Here is a 20,055-nt window from a genome sequence, read left to right as displayed (position 1 = left end):
GAGATTGAACAGCTATAAAACTCACACTTAAACACTGATTGTATAACAGCTTCCTTTGTTTCACACCCAATAGCTGATCTCTATTTTTTTGCCAAGGTGTCGTTAAACATACATTCATTCATTGTATAACAGTTAAACCACTGAGACCAGTGTAGACAGTGTGGTGTGGTAATGTTTTGTATGCTTCCTTCAGACAACTGTTTAAGCATGCCTTTCATGGACACAACCTTTGATTTTTCCTACAAAAGATATGCCCAAGACAGGGAAGGGGAAGAGGAGGAAATTCCAAGCTATTATGGCTTTAAATATTCATTTAGTGATCGAGGGCTAATTGAAAAAGCACAACACACATACACACAAACACACACGTACACACAGAGACAGACACACACACACACACACACAAACACACACACACACACACACACAAACACACACACACACACAGACACACATACACAGACAGACACACACACACACAGAGACACACACAAACACACACACATACACACAAACACACACACACACATAGAGAGAGACACACACACACACACACACACACACAGAGAGAGACACACACACACACAGAGAGACACACACACACAGACACACACACACAGAGACACACACACACACATACATACCACCTTCCAAAATAATAAAGAAAGAAAAAATAAGAAGAAGAATGACAAATAAATAACATAATTATTAATAATAATTAAATTTGGATGGTGTTGGAGGGTGTGATTTTTAGCATGTTTGTGTAACAGGATTTGACATTGACATGTGCCAACTGACCCTGTTGGTCCCAAAAGGTTCTTTGGATATTTCTCTAAACCAGACTAATTATACAAAGAAGAAACGAAAAAACACACCAATATTTCATACATTTTATTTCAACAAGCACAAAACAAAAATAAATGGGTTGGAGTGTGACGAACAGCTACATTGACAGACAGATGGATGTACAGATGAACCGATGGACAAAATCTAAATGATGGTGAAACTAAAATCATCAAGTTACGTTTTAGATAAAAGAAATAAAAAAACAAAAACAAATACAGACAGAACTAAAGAGCAAAAGTATTGGTGAGATGTTTCACCGTTGATCTTCTGAGAGCAAAGACCACAATACACTGTATGTATGTATGTATGTATGGATGTATGTATGGATGTATGTATCTATGGATGTATGTATCTATGAACGTATGTATCTATGTATGTATGTATCTATGTATGTATGTATGCCCACAAATGACTGTCAGGTCAGATATCGGGAATTAACGTGCTTATATCAATTTAATGTTCAAGCACGCTCGTTTCGAGCACGATTTCTGACTAGAGCCAGAACTGTACTCGGAATGAGAGCGGTAGGGGAGTGTAAAAAAAAAAAAAGTTTTAAAAGTTAAAAATGTTTATACAGATGATTAGCTAAAATACTTAATTGATGGTTAAATAAACTTTATTTACAAAGACATTAAAAGGGTTTAAACAAAGGGTTAAAAAAGGTTTCTACAGATGAAAAAGAAAGAAATGTTTTATTTAACGACGCACTCAACACATTTTATTTACGGTTATATGGTGTCAGACATATGGTTAAGGACCACACAGATTTTGAGAGGAAACCCGCTGTCGCCACTACATGGACTACTCTTTCCGATTAGCAGCAAGGGATCTTTTATTTGCGCTTCCCACAGGCAGGATAGCACAAACCATGGCCTTTGTTGAACCAGTTATGGATCACTGGTCAGTGCAAGTAGTTTACACCTACCCATTGAGCCTTGCGGAGCACTCACTCAGGGTTTGGAGTCGGTATCTGGATTAAAAATCCCATGCCTCGACTGGGATCCGAACCCACTACCTACCAGCCTGTAGACCAATGGCCTAACCACGACGTCACCGAGGCCGGTGTTTCTACAGATGATTACGTAAAAAGTAGAATATTGACAATAACGTATGTCTGGTTAATGTGGTATGTATGTCGGAGGAGAGTAGAAGGGAAGGTCCGCCCCATTTGTAATTCATTTCCCTACGCCCTCCCAACCACCACCTCCACCATAATGTAAATGTTAGAAATTGGAGATTGATTAATGGTATCATTTCCATATTAACCATATCATGAGCCCACGTAAAACTATGTGATTGGGGCTGTGACTATCACCTAACTTTAAACATAACCGCCCCAACTAGCATCCATTTAAAACAATGAGAAGGAAAAAACATATATATAGATATATATATTTAAAAAATAATAATGATGATAATTAAAAAACAACAATAAAATAAACATGGACTATATATATAGATACAGTTTGTGTACTCCATCATATTGGTAAGCTAGTTTAATTTTTTAAAAAGCAAAAAAATTAAAAATTAAAATAATAATAAAAATAAATAAATAAATAAATAAATAAATAAATAAATAAAATAATAATATATTTAATATAATTGAAATAAGTCTATAACAAACAAACAAACAAACAAACAAACAAAAAAATCAAAAACAAAAAACAATACACTTCAATGCAGCCCTATTTAACCAAACTTTGACCAATCAGAATGGTCCTGGATGGAGGAGCCGGGCAAGGCCGGCTCTTGTGCCCAGGACAGGCGTGTGCTACAACAGCTTGCTCTGAATGTGCACGTAAAGCCCTATGACCTAATCAGAATGATATTTCATAACGAGACTATAGCAGAAAGTTTACCAAGCTAGTGGAAAATTACTAGGAAATATCCCGATAATTGTTACCGTAAATAATAAAATATCACTGTTCCGAATGACTAATAATGCCAAATAAAACCATCGAAGATATAAAAATCTATAACTTACATACCAAATTGCAGGTGATTAATAATAATTTAAGAGAATATTTAAAATAAATAAATAAAAACATTTTTCAATAAGAAAATGCAATGTTTATTAAATAGCTAAACTGAAACAATGAACTGGGCTGTAAAGATGAATTTCTTCATCATATTTGCATCAGATAACTGTTCAAGCATGCATGTCATGGACATACCCTCTGACTTCACCAGAGTTTTATCCAAGACTGAAAACATAAGGAAGGGGAAATTTGGAGCTTTAACTTTATAAATGATGACTAACTGAAAAAGAACAAGAAATAAATACATGATAATTTAAAAAATATTAATAAATAACCCTTTCAGACTCGTTAACCCATTGTCTTCAAAGTGCCCTAGGAATTGATATATTTGACAGTTAAACAAAGAATGAATTTACAGATGTTTTTTTGATGATAACTTATTTATTATTCATAGTAGAAGACTGGTTCAGGCATATTTGTAAACATAAATCAATTTTCTATGAGAAGGAGCTCATTATTATACATATTATAGAGGTATATTAAACAAAATCACTGGTTATAAAAACATACCAAAAAAACTGTGAAAATGTGTAAATGAATAAACCCATTTAGAAAATCTTTCCAACCACGTGCAAATCTCTAAAGTGGTATGTCATCTTGAATTCGTGATAGTATTTCAGCTAGTGGAATTCCAACGGAATTATGACTGTTACATTACAATAAAACATCACTATCACGGTAATTTTCTGTGAAGGTTGTATTATAGAAAATGGATGTCGCCACTGTAGTTAACAGAACAGTTATACCAAATAGGCTGAAAAGTTCTGAACAAATGAGCACATTCTCACAGCAAACCATGTAACACTTCTACAGGAAGTTGCTGTTAGCACTGCCTCCATTGCGCATGTCAGCCTGTGACAAATTTGGTGGTAAATACAAACTGAAAACACACAATGGGATTTCCCATTCTGTAGTCTGAACAGTGATTTTTTTTTTAACGGGATTTCCTGTTCCATAGTCGGAAAGGGTTAAATAAAAATAAAATAACAATTATTTTTTTTAAACATTTATGATTAATAAATTTGCTTAGGCAAGATTGAACATGGACAGTGTGCTTAAACCTTAACTAGAAATACCTGTGGGCACATCGATAAATAAGTTATCAGACCATGACCATCGGTATTTCTGCATTGTGTGCTACATGCAGCAATATTTGGACATGCATTACTGGTTCTGTGAGATGTGGACAGTGATAGGTAGCGGGTCAGAAGACCGAACGAGAACGAACGAGAAAGAGATTTACGTGCACATTCAGAGCAAGCTGTTGTAGCACACGCCTATCCTGGTCACAGGGACCGGCCTTGGCCCGTTCCCTCTGTCCAGGACAGGAAAGAGTTGGGGGAGGGTTAGAGAAGGGACGCCTGCACTGACAAGTGCAAGGGAGCACCAGCAGTCCAATGTTGGTGACAGGCGGGGTGTAATTGGTGCTATGGAATTTTGAAAGTCCCGTAGATTTATGTCAAAAAGGAAGAGGTACGCGTTTACATGAAGGAAATTTGGCACAATTTTGATGGTCGTTGTAATTGAAATAGTGAGTAGAGCCAATAGGTTTTGCTTTTAGTATTCCGAAAGTGGCTCTTTATTATGACCGTCTTGGTGCTGTATAAGGTATCTCCCTAAGTTGCCCATAGGGCCCTTATAAAGGGCCTGATCTCTTCTGATCGTGGCATGACAACCCAGGGGAGACTCGAGCAATTGTGTGGGTTGGACGAGGTAGAGCCGGTGATGGAGAGCTTGATGTTGGATGCTGTTGCTGTGGAGGTGGAGTAGGTTCGTCCGTTTTGCCCAAGGTCCTGCCAGCGCCAAGGAAAGTTTTATTTTGGGTTTGGGGGAAGGGGCTGGTATTCTTTTGTCGAGTCCCTTCTGGGTGCAGTGCAGTGGTGTACTCGGAGCCGGTTTCTTTTGTCCGACTCCTTATTGGAGTACATGCTGGGCCATTATTTTGGTTTTATGTATGGACGGGTGCATTGTTATCATTAGTCAATGCACCCTATGGTATGTTGTAAGTGCATGCTGTGTTTGTGTTTGCCTATATTTTATGTTATGGTTGTTCCTACTGTATTGAGTCCTTATTCTATGTTTCCAACGGCTGATCAAAGCCACCCATCCCCCCCCATTCCTTGAATTGCATAGTGAATGCAAGGAGGTGGGGTGGGGGGGGGGTATTAGTTATTGTAGCTATCTAATTTGAAGGGGATTTCCCTTATAGTATGAGTGTAGTTTAAAAAAGCCTAGTGCTTTGCATATGATAATTTTTGGTAGTAGGTACAATTCATTCACAACATTCACACGAGTATCGATAGGTATGCCTTCCAGTCCCACCCAGGCCCCCCTAGGAGATTATGAGTATCTAGTTACTTAGATAACTGGTTAGCTAATCTTACTTGTATCTTGTTTTCTTAATGGCAATCGTCTGGTCTGTTGTAGTGACTATTACTCACCTTGGTCTGCTGTGGAAGAAATTGTATCTACTACCATACATACATATAAGTGCATAATAACATTTAATATTTTATTTACATTGTATGTACAGTTTCTGGTCGTTGGTTGGTTAAGTCGGACAACTGATGTTTCTGGAAAAGAGATGGCATAATTAGTGGATTCTATTCTGGTTAAGAGTTTTTAGTGACCCTGGTTGGTCCTCTGGTTGACCACTTAGTGAGGTATTTTTACTTATTAATTTACAGCATATACCTTTAATTAAATATAACACAATAATCTCCCATTGAAAATGTGGGAGCTTATTTTAATATTATAGATTTAGTGCTATAACTGGTTAATCTGCCACTAGACTGGACTGGAAATTCTATTAACGTGCCCCTATCCACAGAGGTTCAGGCACGCCCACTACGGATTTAGCCTCTGACTTCTGCCACTAGAGCCAGAAGACCTGCATCATAAAGTATTTATACAGTTTTACTCTTCAACACCAGCTTGTTGACTGATTATAGTGACACATGCACACACACCTTTTCCACTCTTCCACACAGGCTTATATACCCACTCATATGATATACCATTGTTGTGTGCAGTAATTGTTATTTCTAGATTCAAGTGAAGGTCAAAGTAATTAAGACTGTGTGCCTAAGAGAGTTCTCCTAACCTTGCAGTGAATGTCAGTGAAAGAAATGGAGAAGTACTAGTTAGTTTAGTCACCACCTTAGAGCATGTCAGTCTTTTGTTAACATACACACGGCCTTGGAAATGTTGTTAGTGTACTTTTTATTGTTCACTGATAAACATCTCTTTTATCTACATGTTTGTCTGAGGACATGTTTGCTTTAAGTGGTAATACATAAAAGTGTACCTAGGTGATGGTGATAAATTGGGAGATGTCTTAATATAGCCACATGTCTTATTTGGCCAGTTCCAAAGTGCAGGATTGATGTTGTATAATTTAAGTTTACTTATAATTGATGAAATCCACGCTGAGCTTCACCATGTCTTCAGATCTTCCCACTAGACTTTGTGCTGCTGAGAAGTCGTTCAGAAAAGCTTGTCAGCAGATAGTTCTCCTCAACCGATGTTTGAGCGAAATGTCGACACGATACGATAAGGAAAGACGGGAGAACTACAGGTCCCTACGCTATTCTCTGAAGCTGCGCATGGCTATTACAGAGGGAGTGCGCAACATGTATTATGAATATGCATCAGTGAAAGCAGATGAACTCTCCATGTTGAGGTCTCAGATTTTACTAGGAAGTCGGATTAGCAGTTTAAATGAGCATTCCAGAGTACATAATGATACAGACAGTCAGAATGATATAGATGTTGACGATGACAATGATGATGATGATGAAGTTGATGTTAATGATGAAGAGGAGGATGTTGATGTGGGTCAAGTGACAGATGATGTCCTGTTTCGTTTGTGATGTGGTCATTTGTGATATGCTCATTTCATACAAAAAAGGATGTTCCAGACTTGTGTTATACGGATATCAAATATTAGATACACATGTTATCTAATCCTAATACAAGGATTTGCTGGACCTATGATGATAATATATTCTAATCCTACCATAAAGATGTGCTGGACATGATTATTACAGATGTCAGATGCGACATATTCTAAATATAACACTAAGATATGTTGGACTTAACTTTATTACACAAGTTTGTCACAGATATCAAGTGCTCACAAGGATATTCTGGACTTAGTTTGTTACAGATATCAAATGCTATATTCTGGACTTTGTTACAGATCTAAACCAAATGATAACAAGGATATTCTGGACTTTGTTACAGATCTAAACCAAATGATAACAAGGATATTCTGGACTTTGTTACAGATCTAAATCAAATGCTAACAAGGATATTCTGGACTTTGTTTGTTACAGATCTAAACCAAATGATAACAAGGATATTCTGGACTTTGTTACAGATCTAAACCAAATGATAAGGATATTCTGGACTTTGTTACAGATCTAAATCAAATGATAACAAGGATATTCTGGACTTGTTATATATATATAAATATCAAATGATAACAAGGATGTTCTGGACTTGTTATATATATATATATATATCAAATGATAACACGGATATTCTGGACAAGGTAGATACTGTGGTAGATATAACTTTGTTACAGATATGTAATGCTAACAGTGATTGTTAAAGTACAGATTACTATGGGGTAGGGAGGTTATAGCTGTGTGGGAACATACAGTCCTGAAGTGTGACAGGTTACAGGATCAATCACCTGTGATATACACTAGTTTTTTCTCCATTCGAACCAGTGCTCCATGACTGGTCCATCAAAGGCTGTTGTATGTACTGTTCTGTCTATAGGGAAGTGCATATAAAATATATCTTGCTACCGGCCTCAGTGGTGTCATGGTTATGTCATCGGACATAAGGCTGGTAGGTACAGGGTTCGCACCTCCCACCCAGAGCGAGTTTTAACGACTAAGTGGGTAGGTGTAAGGCCACTACACCCTCTTCTCTCTCACTAACCACTAACAACTACCTAACCCACTGTCCTGGACAGACAGCCTAGATAGATGAGGTGTGTGCCCCGGACAACAGGCTTGAACCTTACTTGAATATAAGCACGAAAATAAGTTGAAATGAAATGAAAACCTCTTGCTTTTCCAGTTAAACACATAGCCATGATGATCGCAATGAGGTGTCATTAAAAACAGTTTGGAAAAATATGTCAAGTGATTTTGCATTTCATACAATGAAAAATAATAATCAGTGGCTAAAAAAAAAAATTCAGGGATAATTAAAAACCTAGTTGTACCAGAGACAAAGTGAAATTACTGAGACCAGTTGTTACTGCGTAATCACAATAATGTCAATAAATAGACTGATAATAATATTTTTTTAAAAAGATTCTTCATGCAGGGCTGAGTATGTATTGTGAATAGAAAAATATAGGCGAAACTCTATGACCTGAATGTTTGTTTTCCTTTGGTAAACAGATTTTATGTGCTTGGTGATGCAGATATAACAAAGTGTGATGTCGACCCCCCTTCCGAACAGCAACAACAACAACAACAACAACATGGCCATCTATTAATAGCACTGTTGGTAGAGCAATAAGAGGAGGAGCTACAAAATGTATATATTCAAACAGTGATACAAAGACAATGCGTTACCTATCGATCATATTTTATTATAAATGGCAGGGCTAGCTCTGGGTGAGCAAAACATTGCGTTAAATTATCTATTAAATTAAAAACATTGCGTTAAATTATCTATTAAATTAAAAACATTGCGTTAAATTATGTATTAAATTAGAAACATTGCGTTAAATTATCTATTAAATTAAAAACATTGCAGAAACTTGGTTATTCTTTTAACAAAAGGGAAGGACTTTCCTTTGGCACTGTCCCTAACCCTAACTCTATTTATGCTAAGTATTTATAATGTCCTTTATACGTGACAGTGCCAAAGGAAAGTCCTACCTAACAAAATATCAATTACAACATGAAATTATTTCGCCAAATTAAAATAAAATTCGCCATTTCTTTTTAAAATTCGCAATTGACGAATTTGGCGAGTGCCCGATCTAGCCCTGAATGCAGTAGAAAGCATGTACGATTTTAACAGTACAGCATTAATCGACATTAAATGCTGCATGCAATCTAGCCCCTGAATGCAGTAGAAAGCATGTACGATTTTAACAGTACAGCATTTATCGACATTAAATGCTGTATGCAATCTAGCCCTGAATGCAGTAGAAAGCATGTAACTTGTAAGATTTTAACAGTACAGCATTTATTGACATTAAATGCTGTATGCATAATTTTAAAAGGCTCAGTGGTTTAACATTCACCTCATATGCAGACTGCCTAGGATCAATACCTGTTGGTGGGCCCATTGTGCTATTTCACATTCCAGCCAGCTGTGCTCCACAACTGGCATAATAAAGGCTGTCTGTGTCTGTCTGAATATTTCACTCAGTGAAGTGTGACACACATTGATATACTACTACTACTGGTATCTAAAATATCCACATGCCATTTTCGCTTTTTCTACAATTTGTCAACTCCTGTAATTGCCCATGGCAGTCGGCATGTCATGTCATGTCATGTCATGTCATAGGGTTTTATGTGCACATTCAGAACAAGCTGTTGTAGTGCACGCCTGTCCTGGACAGGAACATGGCAGTCGGCAATGCCATGGAGGTTTTATAGTTCTCCACGGCACTTTTTTGCCTTGGACTATTCAGGGTTTTTTTTTTTTTCAATGGCATGTTTTTTTTTGCCATGGACATTTTCTTAATTGCAGGGTTTGATTTGTTGAATACAACTGGATGCCATTTATACATGGAGTGGCAACAGTGGGTTTCTGCTCTCATTATCATTATAACCCTTATACCCATACATGTTTGTCCAGTACCATATTTAACCATTATTAAAATGTATTGAGTTCATTGTTAAATAAAACCTTCCTTTCTTTCCTTTTCTTTCAGTATTAAAAGTGAGCAGTCTATCAAAGTATACTTTTATTAATAGTTAATACGGGTTTTGAATATTTTGTGTTGCATACTTTCCCCTGCCATTTAATTGAAAAAAGTGGGATGTTTTAGTTTCATAAATATGAGGTCTCCAATATGAATATTTAATTATTCACAAATATGAATAATTACATTGAATCTACTAATATACTGTTCTATTGACTTATAAAATGGAGCAATTTATTTTGGAACAAAAATGAGAAAGAATATGTATTAGTAGGATATGACATGGTCAACATTTATCATAGAAGCATTGTGTGGTCTTTCAGAACTTTTTTTATTAATTTTAAAAACAAAAATTAATATATTCAATTCTTTGTCTACTGAAGAATAGAATAGAATAGAATTGAATACAATGGATGTTTAATGACACCCCAGCACAAAAAATACATTGAAGAACTGAAGGAAGGAAATGTTTTGTTTAACGACGCACTCAACACATTTTTTTATGGTTATATGGCTTCAGATATATGGTTGAGGACCACACAGATATAAAGAGAGGAAACTCGCTGTTGCCACTTCATGGGCTACTCTTTTCAATTAGCAGTAAGGGATCTTCTATATGCACCATCCCACAGACAGGATAACACATACCACGGCCTTTGTTACACCAGTTGTGAGGCACTGGTTAGAACGTGAAATAGCCCAATGGGGCCACTGACAGAGATTGATCCTAAACTGACTGCGCATCAAGCAAGCACTTTACCACTGGGTTAAAAAATACATTGGCTAAATGCAAAAACATAGAATTGTCTACTGATAATGAATATGACTAGCAGATAGCAGGACCGATTTTCATGTGTTGGTTCTCTGTTGTCAAAATCCAAAGTAGATGATAATGAAGATAGACCAGTTGAAACAGGAAGGAAGGAAATGTTTTATTTAACGATGCACTCAACACATTTTATTTATGGTTATATGGTGTCGGACATACATTGTATGGTTAAGGACCACACAGATATTGAGGGAGGAAACCCGCTGTCGCCACTTCATGGGCTACTCTTTTCAATTAGCAGCAAGGGATCTTTTATATGCACCATCCCATAGACAGGATAACACATACCACGGCCTTTGATGTACCAGTCGTGGTGCACTGGCTGGAGTGAGAAATAGCCCAATGGGCCCACCGACGGAGGTCGATCCCAAACCGACCGCGCATCAAGCGAGCACTATACCACTGGGCTACATCTCGCCCCAGATAAAACAGAGGTCAACTTGTAGTAAACATTCATATAGTCAGTCGTTAAATAAAACATTTCTTTCTTTCTTTCTTTCATATAGTCAGTCAGACAAAACCGTATTGAAATGTGGCAATTACTGCTGGTAACTAAAAACAGACCAACAAACCCACTGTAACTGCTTGGTGAAACAGAGGTCAAGTTGAACGGTATAAGCATGACTGCACCAGTGTACAGTCACAGCAAGGGGTGGGATTTGTCTCTGTCGATTGAGTTCTCACCTGAGGTGTTTGCATCACAAGATCAAACCACCCTGATGGATCCATTCAACTGATTGGGGTTTTTTCTCGTTCCAACCAGTGCACCACAACTGGTCAAAGGCTGTGGTATATGCTTTCCTGTCTGTGGGAAAGTGCATATGAAAAATATCTTGCTGCATAAGAAAAATGTAACAGTTTTCCTTTGATGACTACAAGTCAGAATTACCAAATGTTTGACATCCAGTAGCCAATGATTAATTAATAAATATGCTCTAGTGGTGTCGTTAAACAAAAACAAACTTTAACAGTCACAGCAAGCAACCTGATGGTGCAAAACACATTCACCATCATAATGATTTACTGAATCCCATCTGCAGCAACAGAAACAGCTTTTATTAGTCACCTACCAGTCCAACCAGAGAGGACTATAGGTCCGTCTGTCCGTCTGTGCTTCTGTCCATCTTTTTAAAAATCTATTTGCCTCTGTTCCACATGTAGTGTTCTGAACTTTTTTTCACAATGCCTCGAGATATGGAGCTGAAATTTGACTTTCATGGCGATTTACCTACATTGTATTTTTGACAGAGTTACATATATGACTTGAACTTTTGACTTTCATAGTGATATACTTTTTTTTCTCACAGAGTTATGGCCCTTGATCTTAGGAGATTTTGAACATTTATTACGTCTGGTAGGGGACATGTATTGCTTTATTAGGAGTACTTCCAGGATGCTTGTAATAACTTGAATATTGTATTTTTACATTTAGGCATTATGAAATACCTGAATTATTATTACAAATTAATAAATGTGAACTGTTCCTGTAATTTGTGTTTGTATTTGTGAGTAAAAGCAGTTGATTAGTGTTCTAATTTATTTTGGAAACAAGTGACATAAGATCTATGGAATTACACTACATATCGATTTATTTTGAGATTCCACCTTCTTGAAATTTTAAGGAATGCAAGTTTTCACTATTCTGGATTTTTTCAGAAATGAAAGTGATGTTTTAGACTGAATAGTTAAACCATTTTGAAGAAGTTTTGATTATGAATCATGTCATTGCTTTTAACTTTTTAACTGCATGACTGTTATTTTTCTTCTGGTTATATGAATAGGCAGAAATGAAAAATAACAACAAAATCAAAAACACTTCACAGGGTCTAGCATCAAAATCAGGATACTATAGTGAACATTTAAGTAGATTAACAAAGGAAGGATGTTTTTGGGTAGTACCAAAATCTGCAATTCTAAAAAAAGTGAGAGTGGGTGGTGGTGGTGGTGGTGGTGGTGGTGGTGGTGTGGGGAGGAAGGGGGGAAGGGGTGATGATAATTGTCTTATTGATTTGAAGATTAATGTGTTACCAATTCCATGAATGCTGTGTTTGTGAATCATTTTACGTTTGTTTTCAGGTCTTCTATCTCACGCGGCATTTTGTTGACTGATAAATCAATTCTTCATGATGACACTACTGAGGTAACAATCAATAACATGCTTTGTGTGTTGATGTATGTTGTTCTTTTTAATTACTTTGTTGGTGTTAATCGTCATCTACAATCTAGAGAGGTGCTAAAGTTTGTTTTTGTTTAACGACACCACTAGAGCACATTGATTGATTAATTATCGGCTATTGGATGTCAAACATTTGGTAATTCTGACTCGTCATCAGAGGAAACCTGGTACTTTTTTCCTAATGCAGCAAGAGATCTTTTATGTGTACTTCCCACAGAAAATAAAGCACATACCATGGCCTTTGACCAGTTGTGGTGCACTGGTTGGAACGAAAAAAAAACCCCAGTCAGTTGAATGGATCCTCAAGCAAGCACTCAACCAACTGGGCTAAATCCCACCCCCAGAGAGGTACTAATATGTAGTTCAGGGGTAGGGTACTAATATGTAGTTCAGGGGTAGGGTACTAATATTTAGTTCAGGCATAGGGTACTAATATGTAGTTCAGGGGTAGGGTACTAATATGTAGTTCAGGGGAAGGGTACTAATATGTAGTTCAGGGGTAGGGTACTAATATGTAGTTCAGGGGTAGGGTACTAATATGTAGGGGGAAGGGTACTAATATGTAGTTCAGGGGTAGGGTACTAATATGTAGTTCAGGGGAAGGGTACTAATATGTAGTTCAGGGGTAGGGTACTGATATGTAGTTCAGGGGTAGGGTACTAATATGTAGTTCAGGGGAAGGGTACTGATATGTAGTTCAGGGGTAGGGTACTGATATGTAGTTCAGGGGAAGGGTACTGATATGTAGTTCAGGGGTAGGGTACTGATATGTAGTTCAGGAGTAGGGTACTAATATGTAGTTCAGGGTTAGGGTACTAATATGTAGTTCAGGGGTAGGGTACTAATATGTAGTTCAGGGGTAGGGTACTAATATGTAGTTCAGGGGAAGGGTACTAATATGTAGTTCAGGGGTAGGGTACTAATATGTAGTTCAGGAGTAGGGTACTAATATGTAGTTCAGGGGAAGGGTACTAATATGTAGTTCAGGAGTAGGGTACTAATATGTAGTTCAGGGGAAGGGTACTGATATGTAGTTCAGGAGTAGGGTACTAATATGTAGTTCAGGGGAAGGGTACTAAACTCTCCTATATGAATCTATTGTGTGATAGATTTGTTGGCTATTATCCTGTTCCAACCAATACCTCATGCTGGTTATAGTGGCCATGTGTGCAGTGGCGGTTTGGGGGATCAGCAAATTTTTATCTTTTTCCAATATATTTTCTGGAAGAGCATTAGTCGACTCTCTGATAAACTTCAATTCCCCATAAACTTCACTCACCACAGTCTATAGTACAATGTTAATATTACATTCTGGTCCATCCCGTGTCAAATAATCAAATACTGGCGAAGTATATCTGCAAGTAAGATTAATCATTGCCGTATAGTTACTTTGTCAATTTACTAAAACATCTATCAAAAGCATGACTAACAATACAACAAATGATGTTTATAGTCCGTTCCTTTCCACCAATAAAAATGTTTTTTTTATAAAGAATTTCAGTCTGGTTTGATGTAAGAAGAAAAGTAAAAGTGTTTAGAAAATAACAAAAAAATACAATTTTTGTGTGCAACTTAGAAAAAAGTCGGCTCAGAAATAAATAGCTTGTAGTAAATTCCACAGCATAATAAAAGGCATTTCTTATGGGAAGGACTATAGACCCCTCTACTAAAATTCCTGCACACATACCTGTATGGAAAATTAAGGTTGTGGTATGTGCTGTGTTTCCTGTGGTAACCTGCTTTAAGATTCAGTATGTGGTGTCATCTGGTTTCCTCTCAGTTGGTAACACTATGTTACATGGCAAATAGTCAAATTTTAAAATGTGCCAAGTGTCATAAAAACATTCCTTTTCTTTCCTTACGCTAACATCTGTTGAAAACCAGAATAAAACATAGTTTTCAGTAGTCACTTTTCGTATATATATTCTTCAAAAAAAAGTAGGGGAACCCGAAATTTTAATGTTAATATCAACTATTAGACCGAACATACGTTTTGACCACAGACATCCTAGTAAAGACGTGGTTAGGCCATCGGTCTACAGGCTGGTAGGTACTGGGTTTGGATCCCAGTCGAGGCATGGGATTTTTAATTCAGATACCGACTCCAAACCCTGAGTGAGTGCTCCGCAAGGCTCATTGGGTAGGTGTAAACCACTTGCACTGACCAGTGATCCATAACTGGTTCAACAAAGGCCATGGTTTGTGCTATCCTGCCTGTGGGAAGCGCAAATAAAAGATCCCTTGCTGCTAATCAGAAAGAGTAGCCCATGTAGTGGCAACAGCAGGTTTCCTCTCAAAATCTGTGTGGTCCTTAACCATATGTCTTATGCCATATAACTGTAAATAAAATGTGTTGAGTGTGTCGTTAAATAAAACATTTCTTTCTTTTTTCCTAGTAAAGAATGTTCAGGTCTGTTTATCAACACGCCGAAACACATTCATAGTTTGCACATGCATCACGCAGTTACCCCGTACATGTGTGTGGGGTGTCATTCTCAATTTTGACAATTTCCAGGAAGGTCCATTAATCACTGTGGAACATTATTTCTGTCAATCTTTTTCATTCTTTTGATCATACAGTTGCTATTGTTTTGTTTTTAGTCATTTTTATTGTTTGAATTTGTGATGTACTGATAAAAAACATCAACTTTAAAATTTCTCTTCCGACCCCATTCATCCTTCAAGATCTTTGGTGGTCATAAAACCTACTGTAATACTGGACTAGCGGTTGTAATGTTTGCCCAATTAGTTCCCCTACGTTTTTTGAAGAGTATATAATTGAATACAAATCACTTACATTGATTTTTTTGGATGATTTCTGTTCTCTATATATGCTCCATTTTTGACATATCAGTTTTCAATGTTTTATTTTCAGCTTTCTCTGCTTTATTCGATACCACAAAAAAGTGATGATGGTCATCAGTATCCTGTCTCTGTGTTAGAGTTACCTCCCTCTTCCATGGTCTGTCCTAGAGATATGAGTAAGTTATGTAAATCACTGATAACTTCATAATATGTCTATGTTAATATATTGTTTTGTCAGAAAATGATAACATCACATCTGTAACTTTTAGGGGTGGTAAAGTGCTCGCTTGATGCATGGTCAGTTTGGGATTGACTGGCCTCGGTGGCGTCATGGTTAGGCCATCGGTCTACAGGCTGGTAGGTACTGGGTTCGGATTCCAGTCGAGGCATGGGATTTTTAATTCAGATACCGACTCCAAACCCTGAGTGAGTGCTTCGCAAGGCTCAATGGGTAGGTGTAAACCACTTGCACCTACCAGTGATCCATATTTGGTTCAACAAAGGCCATGGTTTGTGCTATCCTGCCTGTGGGAAGCGCAAATAAAAGATCCCTTGCTGCTAATCGGAAAGAGTAGCCCATGTAGTGGTGACAGCGGGTTTCCTCTCAAAATCTGTGTGGTCCTTAACCATATGTCTGATGCCATATAACCGTAAATAAAATGTGTTGAGTGAGTCGTTAAATAAAACATTTCTTTCTTTTTCTTTGTTTGGTTTTGATCCTCATCGGTGGGCCCATTGGGCTATTTCTCGTTACAGCCAAGTGCACCATGACTGGTATATCAAAGGCTGTGGTATGTGCTATCCTGTTTATGGGATGGTGCATATAAAAGATCCCTTGCTACTAATGGACTATATATCAAAATTACTAAATGTTTGGCATCCAATAGCCGATGATTAATAAATCAATGTGCTCTAGTGGTGTCGTTAAACAAAACAAGCTAACTTTTTATATCTTTAATGTAAAACTTTTATTGTTTAAATAAAGAAGATTTTAGTACAGATATATTAACTATAACATAGAAATTTATAGAATCGTGTTCCCTTGAAGAAAGCTATGGTGGCATAAAACTGCCATCAACATAATGACATAATTTAAAAATATTTACAACTAAATAGTATATTTTGGTGCATTTTGTCAATATAATGACATAATGTTAAAATTATCATATGTTGTAAAAAGGAACGAAACTTAACCTTAAACTTAAATTATGTCATTATGTCATTGGCAGTTCTATGCCACCATAGAAAGCAGTTACTACCATAAGGCCACTGCAGAAATGTATGACATAAATTCTAACAGAATAATGGACATTTTTGTTTCTTTTTTGTTTTGAATATACCGTACATGTACAAATATCTTTTGATACTGATTTTAATATTAAGTTATATTAGCATGCAATTTTAATACTTATTTTATTTAATTGTTTTTAAACCCTCCCCCATTTTAATAAGTTTATTGGGGTTGGATTATTACATAATATGATTTTACCCACAATTCTCTTGTCAGATGTTATTCACTTGACTCGACAGGCAACTTCTGGTGCAGAAGCTGATCTCGCCAGTACAGTAGATGTTCTCTTCACAAATGAGGAAGGTAAAACAAACTACTAGTAAATGACTGTAGAGAAACTGTATTCAACAGGCATTGAAATTAGTCAAGAACGGTCATTCAGGTTACCACATGCAGGGCTTCTAGATTATGGTAGCCCCATTCCTATGGCTAGTGATATTCAATGTTGGGCTAGTAAATAACTACTATTGCCATGCCTGACGGCTAGTGAAATTGTTTTTGGTTAAATGTTGCAGTGAAGTCTATTTTGTAAATATGAATATCCTGACCCCCAACCCCCCCCCCCCCCCCCCCCCCCAATGTTAGTGTTTTTAAGCTCTATTTCCCTCTTTAGGTGACATATCTGATTATTACTATTATTTAGTGAAATTGTATTAATGTAAAGTAGGGCTAGTGAATTTTTAATTGTGGCTAGTAAATATTTTAAATCACTGATCCCATGGCTAGTGGATTTAAAAAAAAATTCTAGAAGCACTGCCACATGTCAAAGAGAAAAGAAACTACTTCGTTCTTCACAATATCTTATTACACAACAGTAATACCACCTAAATTGTGTTACTCAGATACAGTACACATTCAAGTATCAGTACAGTTAGAACATTGAATGAAGAATAAAGTACATGTATCAGTGGGTCTATGAAGTAATAACAGGAATGATATATACATGTATATTGTAAACTTGATGAATGCTTAACAACCTATGTGTTACCAGGACCCCATTCCATGAAACGATCTTACCACTGATTGAACAATTTGGGCTTTCTTTGAGTTAGAGAGGATAAATGCTTCCACTGCTTTAAGTGAAAAATCAATGAAGCAACCAGTGTTTTTAGTTCAGATAACCTTGATAACTTTCTAGTGTTGGACTTATTAAGTGTAAAATTTTATTAGCATAACTTATTCCCTTCCTAGTTAGGCCAGAAACTTTTCAGTCACTCCTTATATCCGTCACTTTGAATAGTATTCCATATATAAATGATATGTTTGAACTCTTTTGTAAACCCAACATTGATTTGTATTTATTAGATACCAGCAAGCCATCTATCTTGTGGTCTTTGTACTTCACCCAAAAAGACTTCTCGAACATTGAGACAACAGAGAAGAAACCAGACAATGTGTACATTATGCCTGGTCCTGGCACCGAGCTGGATATGGACTCTGCAGTGGAACAGGTCATCATCATGTTTGATATGCTGTGTAGTATTTATTAATAAAACACCCAAAACATTTACATTAAAATAGTTTCATTGTCTATTTCAAAAATAAATTTGTCGAAATCTTTTTATTTAGCCACATTTTTTAAAACTACAATATAAATTTTTTTATTTAAATATATATAATTGTTTTTGGGGTTTGGCTTTATTTAAAAAAAAAAAAAAATTGGGGGGGGGGGGGGAGGCTTGTGTTTTTTGTTTGTTCACAATTAAGATGCTGTTCTATTAATGGGATGTTTTTGTTTCTGGTTTAACAGACAGTGCTTACCATCATTTTATGTATATATTGCTTTGTTCATCTTCAGGCTAGACGTGTTTGGGAAACTGTGTGTCCCGAAGAAGAGTTTCTACCGAAACCTCCGAACCCTGAAGACATCATCTATGTGGATAACGAGGAGACCAAGGTGGGAGAGGAAGGAACAGGTTGTCTGGAGACGGACGTGGAAATAGCTGAACAGAATGTCGCCAATACTTCCACTGAGACAGGTGACGAACAAAAGTCAGTGGAAGAAGTTAAACAGTCATGTAGCGTAAGCAGCAGTGAAGACAAGTCACAAGATACACAGTTTGGTTCTCTTGATGAGAAGGAAAACAAAGATACCTCAGAGTCGGATTTACAGAAGAATGATGAAAAATGAACATTTTGAAACCTGCTGATAATTTTAAAAACACTGGGTGCTAAATATGAACACAGTTAAACTTTTTATACACACATTGCTGATACATGGCCATTCTAAGGAAGGTTGCATGTAACGACTTGTATGAAATGATTGAGTTGTATTGTGAGAATTACTAACTTGTAGCTACATTAGTCAAACACTACAAGCTATGCAGCACATAGAGAGCACAGGATGCAAATGAATGAGTTATCAAGATAGGAATGTAGGTTTTCTTGCTTATATGATCTTTTTCTTTGTGTTGATCTCATATTGTTGTTTATATACAATGAAACTCCTCCAGACTAGGAGTGGGACGTAGCCCAGGGGTAAAGAGCTCACATGATGTGTGGTCTGTCTAGGATCAATCCACATCAGTTAAAACATTGGCCTATTTCTCATTCCAGTACGTACACCACGACTGGTGTAACAAAGGTTGTGGTATGTGCTATCCTGTCTGTGGGATGGTGCATATAAAAGATCCCTTACTAGTAATGGAAAAATATAGTGCATTTCCTTTCTAAGACTGTCAGAATTACCAAACGTTTGACATCCAATAATAAATCTTGCTCTAGTGGTGTTGTTAAACAAAACAAACTTTTAACTGCTCCAAACTGGACACCCACAGGACCAGATAAACAGTTTTAAGGGGTATCCAATTCAGAGGTTCTGGGGGCAATTTCACTAAACATGTAAGTTTACGTCTGCGACTAGAAGTTATACCCGGCATACATTTACAGGTGTTTGGCATCTATTTCATGCAGGAAATTTACATCATTACGGCAAATAGAGCATTTTAAGGACAAAAGAAAATGAAATCTATGTATTTCTAACTATATTTGTTGTATTATAATAGTAATAAGAATTGTGGTTTTGTCATAGATTTATGTTTATGTGCAAAACTAGGCTTAAAATGTTTTATGAAATTGGGCCCTTTTCTGTTCCGATATTAAAAAGAGACCATAAAAAATATCCAGTTTTGAGGGAATTCACTGTATATTAACAAGGTC

General features: G+C 36.7%; 1 protein-coding gene across 1 annotated transcript in view; it reads left to right on the top strand.

Annotated features, from left to right (window-relative positions):
- The window catches only part of LOC121376113 (rab proteins geranylgeranyltransferase component A-like), a 42,783-nt gene extending 23,310 nt beyond the window's left edge, over positions 1-19,473 (top strand). The window contains exons 12-16 of the mRNA XM_041503912.1: positions 12,701-12,764; positions 15,676-15,781; positions 17,113-17,199; positions 18,202-18,347; positions 18,695-19,473. Coding sequence (XP_041359846.1) covers positions 12,701-12,764; positions 15,676-15,781; positions 17,113-17,199; positions 18,202-18,347; positions 18,695-19,027 — 736 coding nt within the window. The 3' untranslated portion in view covers positions 19,028-19,473. The remainder of the gene's footprint in view (positions 1-12,700; positions 12,765-15,675; positions 15,782-17,112; positions 17,200-18,201; positions 18,348-18,694) is intronic.
- The last annotated feature ends 582 nt before the right edge of the window (positions 19,474-20,055 follow it).

This window comes from Gigantopelta aegis, chromosome 6, assembly GCF_016097555.1.
Source record: "Gigantopelta aegis isolate Gae_Host chromosome 6, Gae_host_genome, whole genome shotgun sequence".
Classification (NCBI taxonomy): Eukaryota; Metazoa; Mollusca; class Gastropoda; order Neomphalida; family Peltospiridae; genus Gigantopelta; species Gigantopelta aegis.
This window is presented reverse-complemented; position numbering and strand designations above follow the sequence as displayed.